At 43.8% G+C, this 18,788-nt stretch overlaps 2 protein-coding genes across 9 annotated transcripts in view; both read left to right on the top strand.

The window, feature by feature from the left end:
* LOC118402550 (nuclear receptor coactivator 2-like) overlaps positions 1 to 15,173 on the top strand; it is a 79,905-nt gene extending 64,732 nt beyond the window's left edge. For 2 of the 5 annotated variants that reach the window (XM_052476996.1, XM_052476997.1), the window contains exons 15-21: positions 839 to 998; positions 2,070 to 2,339; positions 2,916 to 2,993; positions 3,366 to 3,840; positions 4,662 to 4,845; positions 5,629 to 5,830; positions 10,920 to 15,173. In XM_052476996.1, coding sequence (XP_052332956.1) covers positions 839 to 998; positions 2,070 to 2,339; positions 2,916 to 2,993; positions 3,366 to 3,840; positions 4,662 to 4,845; positions 5,629 to 5,830; positions 10,920 to 10,931 — 1,381 coding nt within the window. In that variant the 3' untranslated portion in view covers positions 10,932 to 15,173. The remainder of the gene's footprint in view (positions 1 to 838; positions 999 to 2,069; positions 2,340 to 2,915; positions 2,994 to 3,365; positions 3,841 to 4,661; positions 4,846 to 5,628; positions 5,831 to 10,919) is intronic. The other 3 variants (XM_052477000.1, XM_052476998.1, XM_052476999.1) reach the window with 3 other exon arrangements.
* A 3,219-nt stretch (positions 15,174 to 18,392) lies between these two features.
* Positions 18,393 to 18,788, top strand: part of LOC118402151 (solute carrier organic anion transporter family member 5A1-like) — a 35,140-nt gene continuing 34,744 nt past the window's right edge. Inside the window, exon 1 of one of the 4 annotated variants that reach the window (XM_052476995.1) lies at positions 18,393 to 18,595. The gene's annotated coding sequence lies outside the window, so the exon portion shown is untranslated. Of the gene's footprint in view, positions 18,734 to 18,788 lie in introns of all 4 variants that reach the window. The other 3 variants (XM_035800124.2, XM_035800123.2, XM_035800122.2) reach the window with 3 other exon arrangements.

Genomic DNA, 18,788 nt, shown 5'->3' with positions numbered 1-18,788 from the left:
AAGACGCACATTCGGTCTTTATATTACTATATCAGAGGCTATGCTGCAGCAAAAACCATGATGAGATGATAGGGCTACATGCATTGGTGGACTGCGGTCCATACTGAGCTGGGCTGTCTGTCCCCGTTGACGATTCATCACGCAAGAAGAAAGGCCATATAGAAGCTAGATTTAGACATCACATATAATTTAACAGTTACATTCCATTTAACGTCATGCGGTTCATATACGTAATTTATTATAATTGACCGGTTTCTCAGTTATTTATCCTGGGAAAAGGGCGGTAAATCTCTGCAACCGGGTTCCAGCCGTTCAGTCCTAGTGGAGACCTCTTCTCTCAGTGACAGCACAACACACCTCACACGTCTCTAATGTCTGACACACTTGAAAATGGTGCACCATATAGGTAATAAGGTGCCATTTCAGATGCAATGAACTGTCACATTCTGAACCTACTCTGGTTGTTCACTCACCAGATAATGAGAACATCCCAGACAAGTTGGAACATGTTACTGTATGCTTGTGACCTGAGTGCACAGTCAGTGGCTGTTGAGTTTGAAAGTTGTATGGTATGCACATGATGGTGTCTGTCTGATGAGAAGCAGATGATTCTCACCGTAGTGACCTCCTCTGGCCACACGGCCCTCATCTGTCTGACCTCGATCTCTAACCTCCGACCTTGTGTTGTGGCATGTCGTGTTCTTGCACTTAACACCCACACTTTGTAAAAAGGGTCTACATGCGATAACTGAAATGTCCTTGTTTTTTCCTACTGAACTTAGTCTGGATCAGAGTATCTGCTGAATGAACTAAATGTAATGAAATGTGTTCCTCACAGACAGGTGTATGGTAACCTCCAGGAGGAGGCGCTGTGTCCCCCCTCGCGGCCTGGGGAGGGGCCCTTGGATGGGGAAGCCCTGCTCAGCCAGCTCTACTCAGTGCTGAAAGACTTTGACGGTCTGGAGGAGATTGACCGCGCCCTGGGAATCCCTACTCTGGTCAGTCAGTTAATCTCTATTAGCCACTGTAATCTGCCCAGGCCACAAAGGTATCTCCTATCTTTTCAATTGCCACTTCAAAATGGTGAAATCCCTTAATAATGGGGCAATCTGCAGTTGCTACATACATTTTTGAAGTGAATGACATGTACCCATTGATTCTTGAATATTGTGATTTATAAATACCTAATGAGTTTAGTTCGACTTTCATTCCTCATTAAAACCTGAAATATAAGCTTGTTTTAAACCAATGTTTGTGAACAAGGTTAATGTAAACAAACACTCTATACCCTCAAAACATGGTTACAACAATGATTTTGATATCATGGAAGGTCATTCCTTACAGTCCCTCAGCTTTTTACAGAAACGTTGGTGGTGAGATGCTTTGTTATTGTTTTAACTGCGCATTTCCCCTTTAATGGCGCTGGTCCAAAACCTGTTTTAGGATGGACAAGTGTGCCCTCTATCCAACTCTATGACCCTGGCCAACAAGCCTATAGCAGGCAGGCAGCTGGGCACAGCTACATTTTCCCTTTAGAGGGCTTATTGTAGTTCAGTACTGTAATTCAGTGACTTCTGTACAGTAGTTACTAATAATAATTTGGTGGGTGCTTATATTTGTCCTATTTCACACATGCACAAATGTGTATTAATACGCATGTGTGAATTTTGAATGTGTTTTTTGCATATCCCAACTCTCCCAGCGACACCCTCAGAGAGTGGGGTCACAGCCAGGGTCTGCCATTATCAATGGCGACTTTGGAGCAATTAGGGTTAGGTGCCTTGCTCAAGGGCGCATCGACAAGTAGTAGTTTGTTTCCCCCAAGGTCTATATGGAATGTGTATGTTGCTGTGGATTCCGTTGTCATTTTATAAATGGATTGCGATATTATGCAAGTTGGTGTAAACTACAAAGTCTTAAATGAATTTAGCTGGCTAGTTTTGTTAGCAAGCCATTACTTATTAACGGAAAGAAGACGAGCCAAAACAAACAGCACTGACCTATTGTATCATTTACAAATGCCCTGCTATGTGACTCCATTTCTTACCTTGTTTGATCGATCTTTGTAGGGCCAGCAAGTGGAGCAGGAGCAGTATCCTAGTCAGGAGTCGCCCATGATGAAGCCACCCATGTACAGCCAGCACTACTCCCAGGCTGGCAGCATGGCACAGGGCAACTACATGGGCCATCAAGACCCTGCCTTCCACGGTATGCCCGGTCTGATGGGCCAGCGGATGGGCTACCCCATGCTGCGACTCCCTGCCCGACCAGGAGGCCCGGTGCCCGCCCAGCCCAACAACCTGAGGCTGCAGCTGCAGCATCGACTACAGGCACAGCTGGTAGGGCGACACACCACCCCTGGAGCCCTCACTGTCATTTATATTGGCCCTGTTCTAATTCATGTCTTCATCTGCAAAGAAACATTTTAAAAGCTTGAAATGATGTTCTAAATAATATATACTGTGGCCCAATATACTAACTATCCCCTTTCAAAATCAGACACACCACACCTAGAGCCCTCATTGTAAATCATAAGGCATATACGAACATCCTGATCTGAAAAGGACAATTTATAGGCTAAATCTTGAAATGGTGTTGCATTTGGAATAAATACGATAATTGCACAACCCTGACCCTTCCCTGTCAAAATCATAAAGGAACTTGACATGTAAGACCATTGCAAACTGAACATAAGAGTTTATAGTCTCCTCCTCTGAGGCAGCTACTGCCACCTGCTGGAGAGTTTGAGAAATGTATTAAACAAATTATAACGATGACTCAATGTTGTGCATTATCTTAATGTCTTTGGTCTTAATCGCGTAATGGGCCTTACAGAATGGGAAGGTCTATGTAATGAACATATTTAAGTTGTTAAAATGTTTCAATTCATTTTCTTATTTCCTTTCTATTTTCAGCAGAATCGTCAGCCAATGATGAATCAGATGGGCGTGTCCAACATGAATTTACCTCTCAGACCCAGTGTACCCAACCAGGTTAGTCAAATACTGTAGCAGATCATTATTGTAACACAACAGCTCCATGTGTGTGTGACTCAAATCTGTTCCCAAGTATTCCCACAAATAAAAAAAGATTTGATCTCGTCTCAATATAATCAAGGTATGAAATTATTGTTATTTTAAAAAATAATATATTTTTGGGCTTAGTTGTGGTCAATTTACAGTGTACAAATTATTATAATTATGTTACGGCCCCCTGACCATCCGCTATGACAAAAATCGGCCTTATATATAGTCTACTTCTTTTGACCAGGGCCCATAGTGCACTATATAGGGGAAAGGGTGCCATTTGGGACGCACAATAAATGTCTTAAATCAAAATGTGTATTTGTCCGTCTGTCCTTCCAGGGAACCCTTAATGCTCAGATGTTGGCCCAGAGACAGAGGGAGTACCTGAGTAACCACCTACGGCAGCGCCAGCAGCACGTCCACCAGAGAGCCATGCTGATGCGGGCCCAGGGCCTCAATATCCCCCCCAACATGGCTGCTGGGGCAGTTGGGCCCTCGCAGTCCCCCGGCATGCCACCCGGCACCAACCCTCGGATCCCCCAGGCAAACCCCCAGCAGTTCCCCTACCCGGCCAGCTACGGTACTGGGCTCACATCCCCACCGCCCTCCACCAGCCCCTTCTCCCCGCTGTCCCCTGGTCTCCCGGGGGCTCAGCAGCTCCTCTCCCCTCTCCACTCCTCCCCGATCCCGCATGGCTCCTCCCAGATGAGTCTGGCTAATCAGCAAGGGATGATGGGAAACGTAGGCGGACAGTTTGGAGCCGCAGTGAGTCCACAAATGCAGCAGCACAGTGCCTTCCAGTTTCCCAGCTCAGGTATACTCTAATACTGCCCGGTCACCTCGCTGTGTGTACTTCTGTCTCAGAAGAGCATTGTGCTACTGGCTTCCTATCACAGCTTAGGTTGAATTTGAACTGATAATCATTCTAATCATACACTGGTTTTATTTGGTGGCTGCGTGACTGTGTGGTGTTTTGTTTCTCATAAGTTCTCCATTTTGTCATGGTTTCGCTGAACAGCAATGAAGTAGTATGCCTCATGTAACCTCCAAATTCTATCTACCTGAAGAAATCCAAGGACTCACAATCCATAGTATTAACTAAACATTCTCTTGTCATGCTAGTTAAAACAATCCATTTCATATAATGCATGGATAAGAATTACAAATAGCATGATCACATTTTATATTGCTTTGTGTTGGTGCTGTTCACACAGGCTAATGGCTGTGGCTGGTCTGTAGTATTTTGACCAAGTTCCATCCCCCTCCTCTTACCCATTCACGTGACTATTGATTTTCTGCTTGTGCAATGTTTTGGACTCAACTGCATATGTTTTACTTTACTGGCTCTTCCTGTATTTCTGTTTCTTCCTGCCTGAACATACCTGCTGCAGGCAACTACAACACACAGCTTATCTTTAGCCTGGTCCCAGGTATGTTTGTGCTCTCTTACCAACTTCATTGCTGTCATTGTCAAGTCAAACATGGCATGACAATGAGTGACAAAGACTTGGAATGATGGCACAAGCAGACTGCACCTCAAGCGATCTTGTCTTGACAATTTAAATGTGTTTGGGTGTTTTCTGCTCTACTCCAGCCCTCCGTATTGATAAAATATCTCCTTGTTGGTCCTGTCAGGTATCAACCAGCAGCAGCAGGATGCAGGCTTCATTGGCGCCACCACCCCCCAGAGCCCTGTCATGTCCCCCCGCATGAGCCATGCCCAGAGCCCCATGATGCAACAGCAGACTCAGGCCAACTCCACCTACCAGCCATCCTCTGAGATGAACGGCTGGCCTCAGGGCAACATGTCAGGAAACAGGTGAGACTGACTGGCAGCTCTGACTAGATTTCTGATGTATGAATTTTGCAACCATATCAGTTATCTTCGGAAAGGGTTTCCAGACATTCTGGTTGGGGGGGTGACCTGAATCAGGAGGGAATGTGCAGGAAATCTGTAATTCCTCATCCAGACATTCTGGTTGGGGGGTGACCTGAATCAGGAGGGAATGTGCAGGAAATCTGTAATTCCTCATCCAGACATTCTGGTTGGGGGGTTACCTGAATCAGGAGGGAATATGCAGGAAATCTGTAATTCCTCATCCAGACATTCTGGTTGAGGGGTGACCTGAATCAGGAGGGAATGTGCAGGAAATCTGTAATGCCTCATCCAGACATTCTGGTTGGGGGGGTGACCTGAATCAGGAGGGAATATGCAGGAAATCTGTAATTCCTCATCCAGACATTCTGGTTGGGGGGTGACCTGAATCAGGAGGGAATGTGCAGGAAATCTGTAATTCCTCATCCAGACATTCTGGTTGAGGGGTGACCTGAATCAGGAGGGAATGTGCAGGAAATCTGTAATTCCTCATCCAGGATTTCTGGAAAACCTGGACATTTTGCAAACCTACCACTAACCTATGCATTTAGCGTCTATTTAGTTGTCATGGTTCTTATGATCATATACTTATGTTTTGACTTTGCATTAATGTATACTGTCTGTAGAATGTATCCAGTATGCTCTCATTATACAAATTCTTTCATCAACCTGTGGTAAAATCAGTGACTTGAATATGTACTTTTTTGTTTCCATGTTTCGTTACAGCATGTTCACGCAACAGTCTCAGCAGTACGTGCCCCAACAGCCTAACAGTGGAATGTACAACGGCAGCAACGCCAACCCGAACATGAGCGGTGTCCCCATGGCCTCCAACGGCAGCATGAGCAACATGAACCAAATGTCAGCAGGCCAGATGACCATGACCTCTGTGTCTACAGAAAGCCTTTCCTCCATGGGCCCTGAGCAGGTGAGGGGAGAGAAAGGGGGTGTGTGGGGGCTGTGTAATGAGTGTGTGGGGGCTGTGTAATGAGTGTGTGGGGGCTGTGTAATGAGTGTGTGTGTGTGTGTGGGGCTGTGTAATGAGTGTGTGTGTGTGGGACTGTGTTTACTTCTTTTAATTTTTTTAACCTTTATTTAACTAGGCAAGTCAGTTGAGAACAAATTGTTAACCTTCCGGTTACTAGTCCAACGCTCTAACCACTAGGCTACCCTGTGTGTGTGTGTGTGTGTGTGTGTGTGTGTGTGTGTGTGTGTGTGTGTGTGTGTGTGTGTGTGTGTGTGTGTGTGTGTGTGTGTGTGTGTGTGTGTGTGTAATGTGTGTGTGTGTAATGAGTGTGTGTGTGTGTGTGTGTGGCTGTGTAATGAGTGTGTGTGTGTGTGTGGGGCTGTGTAATGAGTGTGTGTGTGTGTGTGTGTGTGTGTGTGGGGCTGTGTAATGAGTGTGTGGGGCTGTGTAATGAGTGTGTGGGGCTGTGTAGTGTGTGTGTGTGTGTGGGGCTGCGTAATGAGTGTGTGTGTGTGTGTGGGGCTGCGTAATGAGTGTGTGTGTGTGGGGCTGCGTAATGAGTGTGTGTGTTGGTCTGCGTAATGAGTGTGTGGGTCTGCGTAATGAGTGTGTGTGTGTGGGTCTGCGTAATGAGTGTGTGTGTGTGTGGGTCTGCGTAATGAGTGTGTGTGTGTGGGTCTGCGTAATGAGTGTGTGTGTGTGTGGGGCTGTGTAATGAGTGTGTGTGTGTGAGGGGCTGTGTAATGAGTGTGTGTGTGTGAGGGGCTGTGTAATGAGTGTGTGTGTGAGGGGCTGTGTAATGAGTGTGTGTGTGTGTGTAGGTCTGCGTAATGAGTGTGTGTGTGTGTGTGTGGGGCTGTGTAATGTGTGTGTGTGTGTGTGTGTGTGTGTGGGGCTGTGTAATGAGTGTGTGTGTGGGGCTGTGTAATGAGTGTGTGTGTGGGACTGGGTTGTGTGTGTGGGGCTGTGTAATGTGTGTGTGTGTGTGTGGGGCTGTGTAATGAGTGTGTGTGGGGCTGTGTAATGAGTGTGTGTGTGTGTGTGTGTGGGGGCTGTGTAATGAGTGTGTGTGTGTGTGTGTGGGGCTGTGTAATGAGTGTGTGTGTGTGTGTGTGTGGGGCTGTGTAATGAGTGTGTGTGTGTGTGTGTGGGGCTGTGTAATGAGTGTGTGTGTGTGTGTGTGTGTGTGTGGGGCTGTGTAATGAGTGTGTGTGTGTGTATGGCTGTGTAATGAGTGTGTGTGAGGGGCTGTGTCATGTGTGTGTGTGTAATGAGTGTGTGTGTGTGGGTCTGCGTAATGTGTGTGTGTGTGTGTGTGTGTGTGTGTGTGTGTGTGTGTGTGTGTGTGTGTGGGTTTGTGTAATGAGTGTGTGTGTGTGTGTGGGTCTGTGTAATGAGTGTGTGTGTGTGTGGGGCTGTGTAATGAGTGTGTGTGTGGGGCTGTGTAATGAGTGTGTGTGTGGGGCTGGGTTGTGTGTGTGTGGGGCTGTGTAATGTGTGTGTGTGTGTGGGGGGCTGTGTAATGAGTGTGTGTGTGTGGGGGGCTGTGTAATGAGTGTGTGTGAGGGGCTGTGTAATGAGTGTGTGTGTGTGTGTGTGTGTAATGAGTGTGTGTGTGTGGGTCTGCGTAATGAGTGTGTGTGTGTGGGGCTGCGTAGTGTGTGTGTGTGTGTGTGTGTGTGTGTGTGTGTGTGTGTGTGTGTGTGTGTGTGTGTGTGTGTGTGTGTGTGTGTGTGTGTGTAATGTGTGTGTGTGTGTGTGTAATGTGTGTGTGTGTGTGTAATGAGTGTGTGTGTGTGTGTAATGAGTGTGTATGTGTGTGTGGGGCTGTGTAATGAGTGTGTGTGGGGCTGTGTAATGTGTGTGTGTGGGGGGGCTGTGTAATGACTGTGTGTGTGTGTGTGTGTGTGTGTGTGTGTGTGTGTGTGTGTGTGTGTGTGGGGCTGGTAATGTGTGTGTGTGTGTGGGGCTGTGTAATGTGTGTGTGTGGGGGGCTGTGTAATGAGTGTGTGTGTGAGAGGGGCTGTGTAATGAGTGTGTGTGAGGGGCTGTGTAATGAGTGTGTGTGTGAGGGGCTGTGTAATGAGTGTGTGTGTGAGGGGCTGTGTAATGAGTGTGTGTGTGTGGGTCTGTGTAATGAGTGTGTGTGTGGGTCTGTGTAATGAGTGTGTGTGTGGGGCTGTGTAATGTGTGTGTGTGTGTGTGTGTGGGGCTGCGTAGTGTGTGTGTGTGTGTGTGTGTGTGTGTGTGTGTGTGTGTGTGTGTGTGTGGGTCTGCGTAGTGTGTGTGTGTGTGTGGGACTGCGTAGTGTGTGTGTGTGTGTGTGGGTCTGCGTAATGTGTGTGTGTGGGTCTGCGTAATGAGTGCGTGTGTGGGGCTGCGTAATGAGTGAGTGTGTGTGTGTGGAGCTGTGTAATGAGTGTGTGTGGGGCTGTGTAATGAGTGTGTGTGTGTGTGGGGCTGTGTAATGAGTGTGTGTGTGTGTGGGGCTGTGTAGTGTGTGTGTGTGTGTGTGTGTGTGTGTGTGTGTGTGTGTGTGTGTGTGTGTGTGTGTGTGTGTGTGTGTGTGTGTGTGTAATGAGTGTGTATGTGTGTGTGGGGCTGTGTAATGAGTGTGTGTGTGTGTGGGGCTGTGTAATGTGTGTGTGGGGGGCTGTGTAATGACTGTGTGTGTGGGGCTGGGTAATGTGTGTGTGTGTGTGTGTGTGTGTGTGTGTGGGGCTGGTAATGTGTGTGTGTGTGTGGGGCTGTGTAATGTGTGTGTGGGGGGCTGTGTAATGAGTGTGTGTGTGAGAGGGGCTGTGTAATGAGTGTGTGTGAGGGGCTGTGTAATGAGTGTGTGTGTGAGGGGCTGTGTAATGAGTGTGTGTGTGTGGGTCTGTGTAATGAGTGTGTGTGTGGGTCTGTGTAATGAGTGTGTGTGTGGGGCTGTGTAATGTGTGTGTGTGTGTGTGTGGGGCTGCGTAGTGTGTGTGTGTGTGTGTGTGTGTGTGTGTGGGTCTGCGTAATGTGTGTGTGTGTGTGTGTGTGGGGCTGCGTAGTGTGTGTGTGTGTGTGTGTGTGGGTCTGCGTAATGTGTGTGTGTGGGTCTGCGTAATGTGTGTGTGTGGGTCTGCGTAATGAGTGCGTGTGTGGGGCTGCGTAATGAGTGAGTGTGTGTGTGTGGAGCTGTGTAATGAGTGTGTGTGGGGCAGTGTAATGAGTGTGTGTGTGTGTGGGGCTGTGTAATGAGTGTGTGTGTGTGTGGGGCTGTGTAGTGTGTGTGTGTGTGTGTGTGTGTGTGTGTGTGTGTGTGTGTGTGTGGGGGTGTGTAATGAGTGTGTGTGTGTGGGGCTGTGTAATGAGTGTGTGTGTGGGGGGGCTGTGTAATGAGTGTGTGTGTGAGGGGCTGTGTAATGAGTGTGTGTGTGTGAGGGGCTGTGTAATGTGTGTGTGTGTGTGTGTGTGTGTGTGGGGGGCTGTGTAATGTGTGTGTGTGTGGGGCTGTGTAATGTGTGTGTGTGTGTGTTTGTGGGGCTGTGTAATGTGTTTGTGGGGCTGTGTAATGTGTGTGTGTGTGTGTGTGGGGGGGGCTGTGTAATGAGTGTGTGTGGGGGGCTGTGTAATGTGTGTGTGTGGGGGGGGGCTGTGTAATGAGTGTGTATGTGGGGCTGTGTAATGAGTGTGTGTGGGGGCTGTGTAATGAGTTTGTGTGTGTGGGGCTGCGTAATGAGTGTGTGTGTGTGGGGCTGTGTAGTGAGTGTGTGTGTGTGGGGCTGTGTAATGAATGTGTGTGGGGCTGTGTAATGAGTGTGTGTGGGGGGCTGTGTAATGAGTGTGTGTGTGAGGGGCTGTGTAATGAGTGTGTGTGTGAGGGGATGTGTAATGAGTGTGTGTGTGTGTGTGTGTGTGTGTGTGTGTGTGTGTGTGTGTGTGTGTGTGTGTGTGTGTGTGTGTGTGTGTGTGTAATGAGTGTGTGTGTGTGTGGGTCTGTGTAATGAGTGTGTGTGTGTGGGGGGGCTGTGTAATGAGTGTGTGGGGCTGTGTAATGTGTGTGTGTGTGTGTGTGTGTGTGTGTGGGGCTGTGTAATGAGTGTGTGTGGGGCTGTGTAATGAGTGTGTGTGTGTGGGGCTGTGTAATGAGTGTGTGTGTGTGGGGCTGTGTAATGAATGTGTGTGGGGCTGTGTAATGAGTGTGTGTGGGGGGCTGTGTAATGTGTGTGTGTGTGTGTGTGTGAGGGGCTGTGTAATGAGTGTGTGTGTGAGGGGATGTGTAATGAGTGTGTGTGTGTGTGTGTGGGTCTGTGTAATGAGTGTGTGTGTGTGTGGGGGGCTGTGTAATGAGTGTGTGGGGCTGTGTAATGTGTGTGTGGGGCTGTGTAATGAGTGTGTGTGTGTGTGTGTGTGTGTGTGTGTGTGTGTGTGTGTGTGTGTGTGTGTGTGTGTGTGTGTGTGTGTGTGTGTGTGTGTGTGTGTGTGTGTGTGTGTGTGGGGCTGTGTGTGTGTCCAGTGCCAGTTCCACCTAACCCTGTGTGTACTGTAGTTTCTCTCGCTTGCCAGCTGGTACTGGTTTGCTTGCTATGTATGCAGTGGACTCTGATGCATAGTAGTAGAATGCTTCCCCAATTGGTACTATAATGTCCCACATTTTACTCTACTTTTGACCAGAGCCTTATGGACCCTGGTATAAAGTAGAGCACTATTGAGGGAATCGGTTGTCGTTTGGAAGGCAGCCTTTGTGTGGTGATGTAGTGGAACATTAAACAAAAGTCTCCATGTGTTCCAACTTCCACAGGTGAATGATAATGGCTTGAGACGAGGCGATAGCCTAATTCTAGAACCGTTAGGATTGACATGTGAAGCAACTCGAGCGAGTAACGTTTCATCACATGTTGTCTGCCCAACATTAAGGATTTAAAAACGTTTACACATCAAAACAGACCGCACCGATGGGTCATCGAGGGCATACGTCCTACGTCCTTCAAATCCCCTGTGTCTCTTTTAGAATTTTGTCAGTCTTGTTTCACTGAATTCTGCCTTTTTAAAATGATATAACCATGTTCTTTTTCAGAACTATTGCTAACCCCGGTCGATTGTGGGACAACACAGTATAAATGGCCAACACCCAATGAAAACACTGGCATCCAACCAATCAAGGAGCTCCTGCAGTTCTACCTGGGTCTTTGATTGGACAAAGACTCATCTACTGAAGAACACAACTTCCTGAACCAACCAACTGCATTCACCTTAGTGTGACTTAGGTCCTCCCCACACACACACACACAATGGACAAACACACATGTAGCTAGGACGATAAACTGAAATTATCAACACCAACCATACCGACCACTTATCGCAGGCATTTTGCCTGTACTAGAGAAATGTGAAGTTTGAAATGAAATACAGTACCAGTTAAAAGTTTGGACACACCTACTCATTCCAGGTAAGATAATAGTGAAGACATCAAAACTATGAAATAACACATGGAATCATGTAGTAACCAAAAAAGTGTTAAACAAATCAAAATATATTGGACATTTGAGTTCTTCAAAGTAGCCACCCTCTGCCTTTGATGACATCTTTGCACACTCTTTGCATTCTCTCAACCAGCTTCACCTGGAATGCTTTTCCAACAGTCTTGATGGAGTTCCCACACGTGCATGGCACTTGTTGGCTGCTTTTCCTTCACTCTGTGGTCCAACTCATCTCAAACCATTTCAATTGGGTTGAGGTCGGGTGATTGTGGTGGCCAGGTCATCTGATGCAGCAGCAGCACTCCATCACTCTCCTTCTTGGTTAAATAGCCCTTATACAGCCTGGAGGTGTGTTGGGTCATTGTCTTGTTGAAAAACAAATGATAGTCCCACTTAGCGCAAACCAGATGGCATAGCGTTATCGCTGCAGAATGCTGTGGTAGCAATGCTGGTTGTAACTTGAATTCTAAATAAATCAGACAGTGTCACCAGCAATACACCATCACACCACCTCCTCCATGTTTCACGGTGGGAACCACACATGCGAAGATCACCTACTCTACGTCTCACAAAGACACAGTGGTTGGAACCAAAAATCTAGACCAAAGACCAAAGGACAGATTTCCACCAGTCTAATGTTCATTGCTTGTGTTTATTTGCTCAAGCAAGTCTCTTCTTATTATTGGTGTCCTTTTAGTTGTGGTTTCTTTGCAGCAATTCTACCATGAAGGCATGATTCTCCTCTGAACAGTTGATGTTCAGAGTTCAAGTAACTGACACATCTCAAGAATTTATGTGGGCTGCGATTTCTGAGGCTGGTAACTCTAATGATGTTATCCTCTGCAGCTTTCCTGTTTCAGTTTCATCATAGCGCTTGATGGTTTTTGCTACTGCATTTGAAGAAACTTTCAAAGTTCTTAAAATGTTCTGTGTTGACTGACCTTTATGTCTTAAAGTAATGATGGACTGTCATTTCTTTGCTTATTTGAGCTGTTCTTGCCATAATATGGACTTTGGTCTTTTACCACATAGGGTTATCTTCTGTATACCTCCCCTATTTTGTCACAACACAACTGATTGGCTCAAACGCATTAAGAAGGATAGAAATTCCTGTTAATTGAAATGCATTTCAGGTGAGTACCTCCATAAAGCTGGTTTAGAGAATGCCAAGAGTGTGCAACGCTGTCATTAAGGCAAAGGGTGGCTACCTTGAAGAATCTCAAATAAATAAAATATTTAGATTTGTTTAACACTTTTTATGGTTACTACATGATTCCATATGTGTTATTTCATAGTTTTGATGTCTTCACTATTATTCTACAATGTAGAAAATAGTAAAAATAAAGAATAACCCTTGAATGGGTAGGTGTGTCCAAACCTTTTGCCTGGTGCTGTAGGTTTGCTAATATGGGTTAATGTTAATGTGACAATTGTAGGCTACAACCATAGTAGTAGTAGTTTAAAGGATACTAAATTAACTGTGGTAAACTTATCGTTCTATTTATCATTATCGCATCAAGTCAGGCAATTTGTCGCACTATGGATTTTTGTCCATATCGTCCAGCTCACACTCTGACACGCTTGCATACACACACGTACACACAAAGAAAATGGATACAGACAAATACACGTATACACACATGCATACAACGGACCCATACTCACAGAATATAGACTCAAAACTGATCCTGTCAGCAGGCATCTGGTCAGATGAATGTATTAATTAAGGGACAGAACCCAGACTATAGCTCCCCTCAGAAAATACCCTCTTTACTACTCTCTCTCCGGGTCTTTTTTTCAAATAACAATATTTTCTTTGTGCGTTTGTGCTGTATACACATGCACGGGTGTGAGACAAGTGATATATTATAAATGGCTCGAAGAGCATAAACTATACAATTGTGTTTGATTTTGAATGGTTATATTGTAAGCCTAACTAAAGTAGTCTCTTGAAAGGTTTATAAAATACATGTTTTACAGGTATTTATAGTTTTTAAACTTTAGAAACATTATTTCTATGACACTATATAAGAGGGAGGAAATGGTTAAGTGACTTAACAAGTATCCCTTAAAATGTTACCTTATTGTGTCTAATTGAATTCCATATTTTAAGTCCTGTAGTTTTAGATGAAATGTTAAAGTGAATACCCCTGCTGCGATATGTATGAAGGTGAATGTTCATAGGTTGTGTATATATTGCAGTATAAATTAATGAAATGAGATGTCTGTTTTCTCTCCAGCCTGGTGTTACAAAAAACAACCACTGAAATGTGACTACAGTCATATCGTTTGAGTTGATGAACTCACTTTTTTCAGGGTTTCAACTTATTGCGTAAGGATTTTTCCTTGCACTTCACCTCAACCTCACAATGAAAGGAATGGACAGGCCTGCCAACAGGCATAACTCAATTCTTTAGGGTGGTCTTTGACTGTTGATTGGGGGTAATGTCTATAGATCACCTGGAAGGTACAAAACAAGTTCTGCTTCAGTCGTGTAAAATGGACAGGCAATATGCATTTTCCACACCATATTCCTGTACTACTCCAGTTTAGTTGTAGTCTGTAAGCACATAGCAAATCTCACAGAACTTATAATTTAGCAATTATTTTATATATAATTTAGCTTTTTTTTTTGAAGAATGTGAAAATTTCAAATTGTCTGCAAATGCTGAAATGAAGTTGGCCTCACATAAATCAAGTGTTTGTGAAAATGTGTGTCCAGAAAATATCTTTTTTGTAGGTTTGCACTGGTTATTATGATATCTCTTTGACGCTGCAAAGGATATTTCTTATTTTTGTGATGGCCAATTTCTCCCAATTCATTCGACATTTTCCTAAACCAGGCATTTTTTAAAGAGTTGAGCAATTTTTGAAGATTAGGATGCTCTGATGCAAATTTAAGTCACAAAAAAAAGGAAAGAAAAAACAATTGTCATAGAATGGATGGACTGCTCTCGTTGCAAATCCAAAGATTTTATTATACAACCTTTAAAATAAACGTAAGCCATGAAGTGTTACTGTGTTAACAGCCTTTTGTAAGGTATGCATCTTGGCAATCACAACGACAAGTTTTAACGAAAGAGTGTGCATACAAATATTAAATTCACTCACAAGGTTTGGTTGAATTGAATTAGTTTTTCTTCTCTGATTCTGACTGATCAATACTTTTTTTTTTGAAAAAATGTTTTTAATTTATAGTTTGCTATTTGATCAATTGGTAAATATTACATGCAAGTACCTTAACATGCTAAAGACCTAGCATAATGCCTTAGACCTGTTTTTCTGTATCGTGTATTACTGTGAAGTTGACAGTTGTATCCTATATGTCTAGTGAGATGACAATACTGAAGTGTGCATCGTCACTTAATGGCCATGTCTGAAATGGCACCCTATATAGGATGCCATTTCAGATGCAACCATTGTACTTGTGCTATGGTTAGACTACTACACCCCTGGCTTATTTGGTTGGTTTTCACAGTAGATGTTTTTTTCTTTTCCCCCACATTTTATTTGTGATCAGTTGTGGGTTGTATTATTTGTACAGTTGTTTCATATTGACTGTCTTTTAAGGTGAGTATGTAAACAACAAAATGGTAAATCAAAGCAATATTGTAAAACAAGAGTTTTCGTGTAGAAAGCTCATTGTTACGGTTCAGAAATGTATTTTTGCAGGTGTGATGTTAATATTAAATAGCACTATGTTCACCTGCATCGATGTTCATCCACTGTGGGCATTTTATGCAAAATTAATTTACACCTTATGCAAGCTGTTGACTAATATTGCTTTTGCCAATGCTGCTTGCTAATTTATGATTTATGGCATTGTAAATAAATTATTTTTATTATGTTGATTGAAGTGTAATTACTGATTTGACTTGGTCTACAGTTTTTGTCTCTATCCCATAAGGTTGACAGAATATTATTATTCAGTTTCCAGACTAATTATTCTGTAATGTAATCAGTTAGCCACACTTTGTAGTAACAACTGTTACATGTATTACAACAGGGTATCTGTGTACCTTTGACTTTTTTCCCCACATTTTGTTGTTACAGCCTGAACTCAAAATGGATTCAAATATTGTCACAGGCCTACGAACAATAATACCCCATAATGTCAAAGTGGAGTTGTGTTTTTAGACGTTTTTACAGAGTAAAAATGAAAAGCTGAAATGTGTCGAGTGGAAGTATTCAGTCCCTTTAGTTGTCAAACCTAAATAAGTTCAGGAGGGAAAATGTGCTTGACAAGTCACAGAAGTTGCATGGACTCACTGTGTGCAAAAAGTGTTTTAACATGATTTTTGAATGACTACATCTCTACCCACACATACAGTGGGGCAAAAAAGTATTTAGTCAGCCACCAATTGTGCAAGTTCTCCCACTTAAGATGAGGCCTGTAATTTTCATCATAGGTACACTTCAACTATGACAGACAAAATGAGAAGAAAATAAATCCAGAAAATCACATTATAGGATTTGTAATTAATTTATTTGCAAATTATGGTGGAAAATAAGTATTTGGTCACCTACAAACAAGCAAGATTTCTGGCTCTCACAGACCTGTAACTTCTTCTTTAAGAGGCTCCTCTGTCCTCCACTCGTTACCTGTATTAATGGCACCTGTTTGAACTTGTTATCAGTATAAAAGACACCTGTCCACAACCTCAAACAGTCACACTCCAAACTCTACTATGGCCAAGACCAAAGAGCTGTCAAAGGACACCAGAAACAAAATTGTAGACCTGCACCAGGCTGGGAAGACTGAATCTGCAATAGGTAAGCAGCTTGGTTTGAAGAAATCAACTGTTGGGAGCAATTATTAGGAAATGGAAGACATACAAGACCACTGATAATCTCCCCCGATCTGGGGCTCCACGCACGATCTCACCCCGTAGGGTCAAAATGATCACAAGAACGGTGAGCAAAAATCCCAGAACCACACGGGGGGACCGAGTGAATGACCTGCAGAGAGCTGGGACCAAAGTAACAAAGCCTACCATCAGTAACACACTACGCCGTCAGGGACTGAAATCCTGCAGTGCCAGACGTGTCCCCCTGCTTAAGCCAGTACATGTCCAGGCCCGTCTGAAGTTTGCTAGAGAGCATTTGGATGATCCAGAAGAAGATTGGGAGAATGTCACATGGTCAGATGAAACCAAAAGATAACATTTTGGTAAAAACTCAACTCGTCGTGTTTGGAGGACAAAGAATGCTGAGTTGCATCCAAAGAACACCATACCTATTGTGAAGCATGGGGGTGGAAGAATCATGCTTTGGGGCTGTTTTTCTGCAAAGGGACCAGGAAGACTGATCCATGTAAAGGAAAGAATGAATGGAGCCATGTATCGTGAGATTTTGAGTGAAAACCTCCTTCCATCAGCAAGGGCATTGAAGATGAAATGTGGCTGGGTCTTTCAGCATGACAATGATCCCAAACACACCGCCCGGGTAACGAAGGAGTGGCTTCGTAACTGGAGTGGCCTAGCCAGTCTCCAGATCTCAACCCCAGAGACAATAATTGGGGGGAATTGAAAGTCCGTGTTGCCCAGCAGCAGCCCCAAAACATCACTGCTCTAGAGGAGATCTGCATGGAGGAATGGGCCAAAATACCAGCAACAGTGTGTGAAAACCTTGTGAAGACTTACAGAAAACGTTTGACCTCTGTCATTGCCAACAAAGGGTATATAACAAAGTATTGAGATAAACTTTTGTTCTTGACCAAATGTTTTCCAGCATTATTTGCAAATAAAATAATTAAAAATCCTACAATGTGATTTTGTCTGTCATAGTTGAAGTGTACCTATGAAAATTACAGGCCTCTCATCTTTTTAATTGGGAGAACTTGCACAATTGGTGGCTGACTAAATACTTTTTTGCCCCACTGTAGTTATCTGTAAGGTCCCTCAGTCGAGCAGTGAATTTCAACCACAAAGGCCAGGGATATTGTCTACCTATTGGTATATATATTTTTAAATTACAACAACAAAAAAGCAGACATTGAATATTCCTTTGAGCATGGTGGAGCAAGTTATTAATTACACTTTGGATGGTGTATCAATACATCCAGTCACTACAAAGATAGAGGCGTCCTTCCTAACTCAGTTACTGAAGAGGAAGGAAACCGCTCACGGATTTCACCATGAAGCCAATGGTGACTTTAAAAACAGAATTTAATGGCTGTGATAGGACAAAACTGAGGATGGATCAACAACATTGTAGTTACATCACAATACTAACCTAAATGACAGTGAAAAGGAAGCCTGTACAGAACAAAACTATTCCAAAACGTGCATCATGTTTGCAATAAGGCCACCGGCAGACCATGAACAGCTGCATGGTCAAACTGCAAAACATTTGGCAACAAAATGCACTTGAATGCCTGAATACAATGTATTATGTTTGTGACAAATCCAACAACCTATCACAGTACCACTCTTCATATTTTCAAACATGGTGGTGGCTACATCGTGTTTAGTGTATGCTTGTCATTTTACTATGAAATAGTCAAAATAATGATAAACCCTGTGATGAGTAGGTGTCCAAACTTGACGTACTGTAATTACTAATACATTTGGAAAAATGTCTAAAAACATTTTTCACTTTGTCATTACGGGGTACTGTGTGTAGATGGGTGAGAGGAATCAAATCTATTTAATCCATTTTGAATTCAGGCTGTAACAACAAAATGTGGAATAATTCAAGGAGTATGAATACATTCTGAAGGTACTGTATGTACATCACCTGGTTGGGCCATCCTGTGTTCTTCCCCTTATCAGCAGAGGGCATAATTGTCCAGCAGATAACAATTTATTTGACAGAACACACAGAAAATACATACCACCAATAAAGCTGAAAAAAATGCGACTATATCAGTATTTTTCTTTTTAAATAGTATGAAGTGAAGTATAATTTTTCCGAATGCAACGAAGTCATAGACACGCATGATTGAACTTAAGATAACAGGCATTGCATTTGCCAGACGCAGAAGCAAACTGCGACTGGCAACTGATCACAAGTCGCCATTGACCATTAACAGCTGCATGGTCAAGTACTGGGCTTTGTACAATAAGCTGATTCTAGATCTGTTTTTAGGGGCAACTTCACCCCCAAGCATTAGCATCACTTCATATGGCCACAGATAGAACAATGAGTTATAAAAAATATTTAATATGGCCACACGACACTTCCGCCCCAGTAAAATCGAACCAGTGAGGGGCCTCGGAAGCTACAGAGGCTAATACTACCCGGGTCGTGGTAAACAACTTCATTCTCTTCAGTGAGTCAGAATGTAAAGCTAAAGACAGGGATGACGAGATCTTTGTCCGGTGCAATTTGATAACGGCCGTCAAAATGGGTTTTAAATTGGACCTTTAAATGAAGAATCAAGGGCCCTGCTATTACTTAAAATCGTCAGGTTTGTTAGCGATTGTATTTTAATTAACAGCTATTATTAGCTAGCTACAAGCCTG

This window comes from Oncorhynchus keta, chromosome 23 (genome assembly GCF_023373465.1).
Source record: "Oncorhynchus keta strain PuntledgeMale-10-30-2019 chromosome 23, Oket_V2, whole genome shotgun sequence".
Taxonomy (NCBI): Eukaryota; Metazoa; Chordata; class Actinopteri; order Salmoniformes; family Salmonidae; genus Oncorhynchus; species Oncorhynchus keta.
The sequence above is the reverse complement of the archived record's forward strand: the minus strand, read 5'-3'. Positions and strand labels throughout refer to the sequence as shown.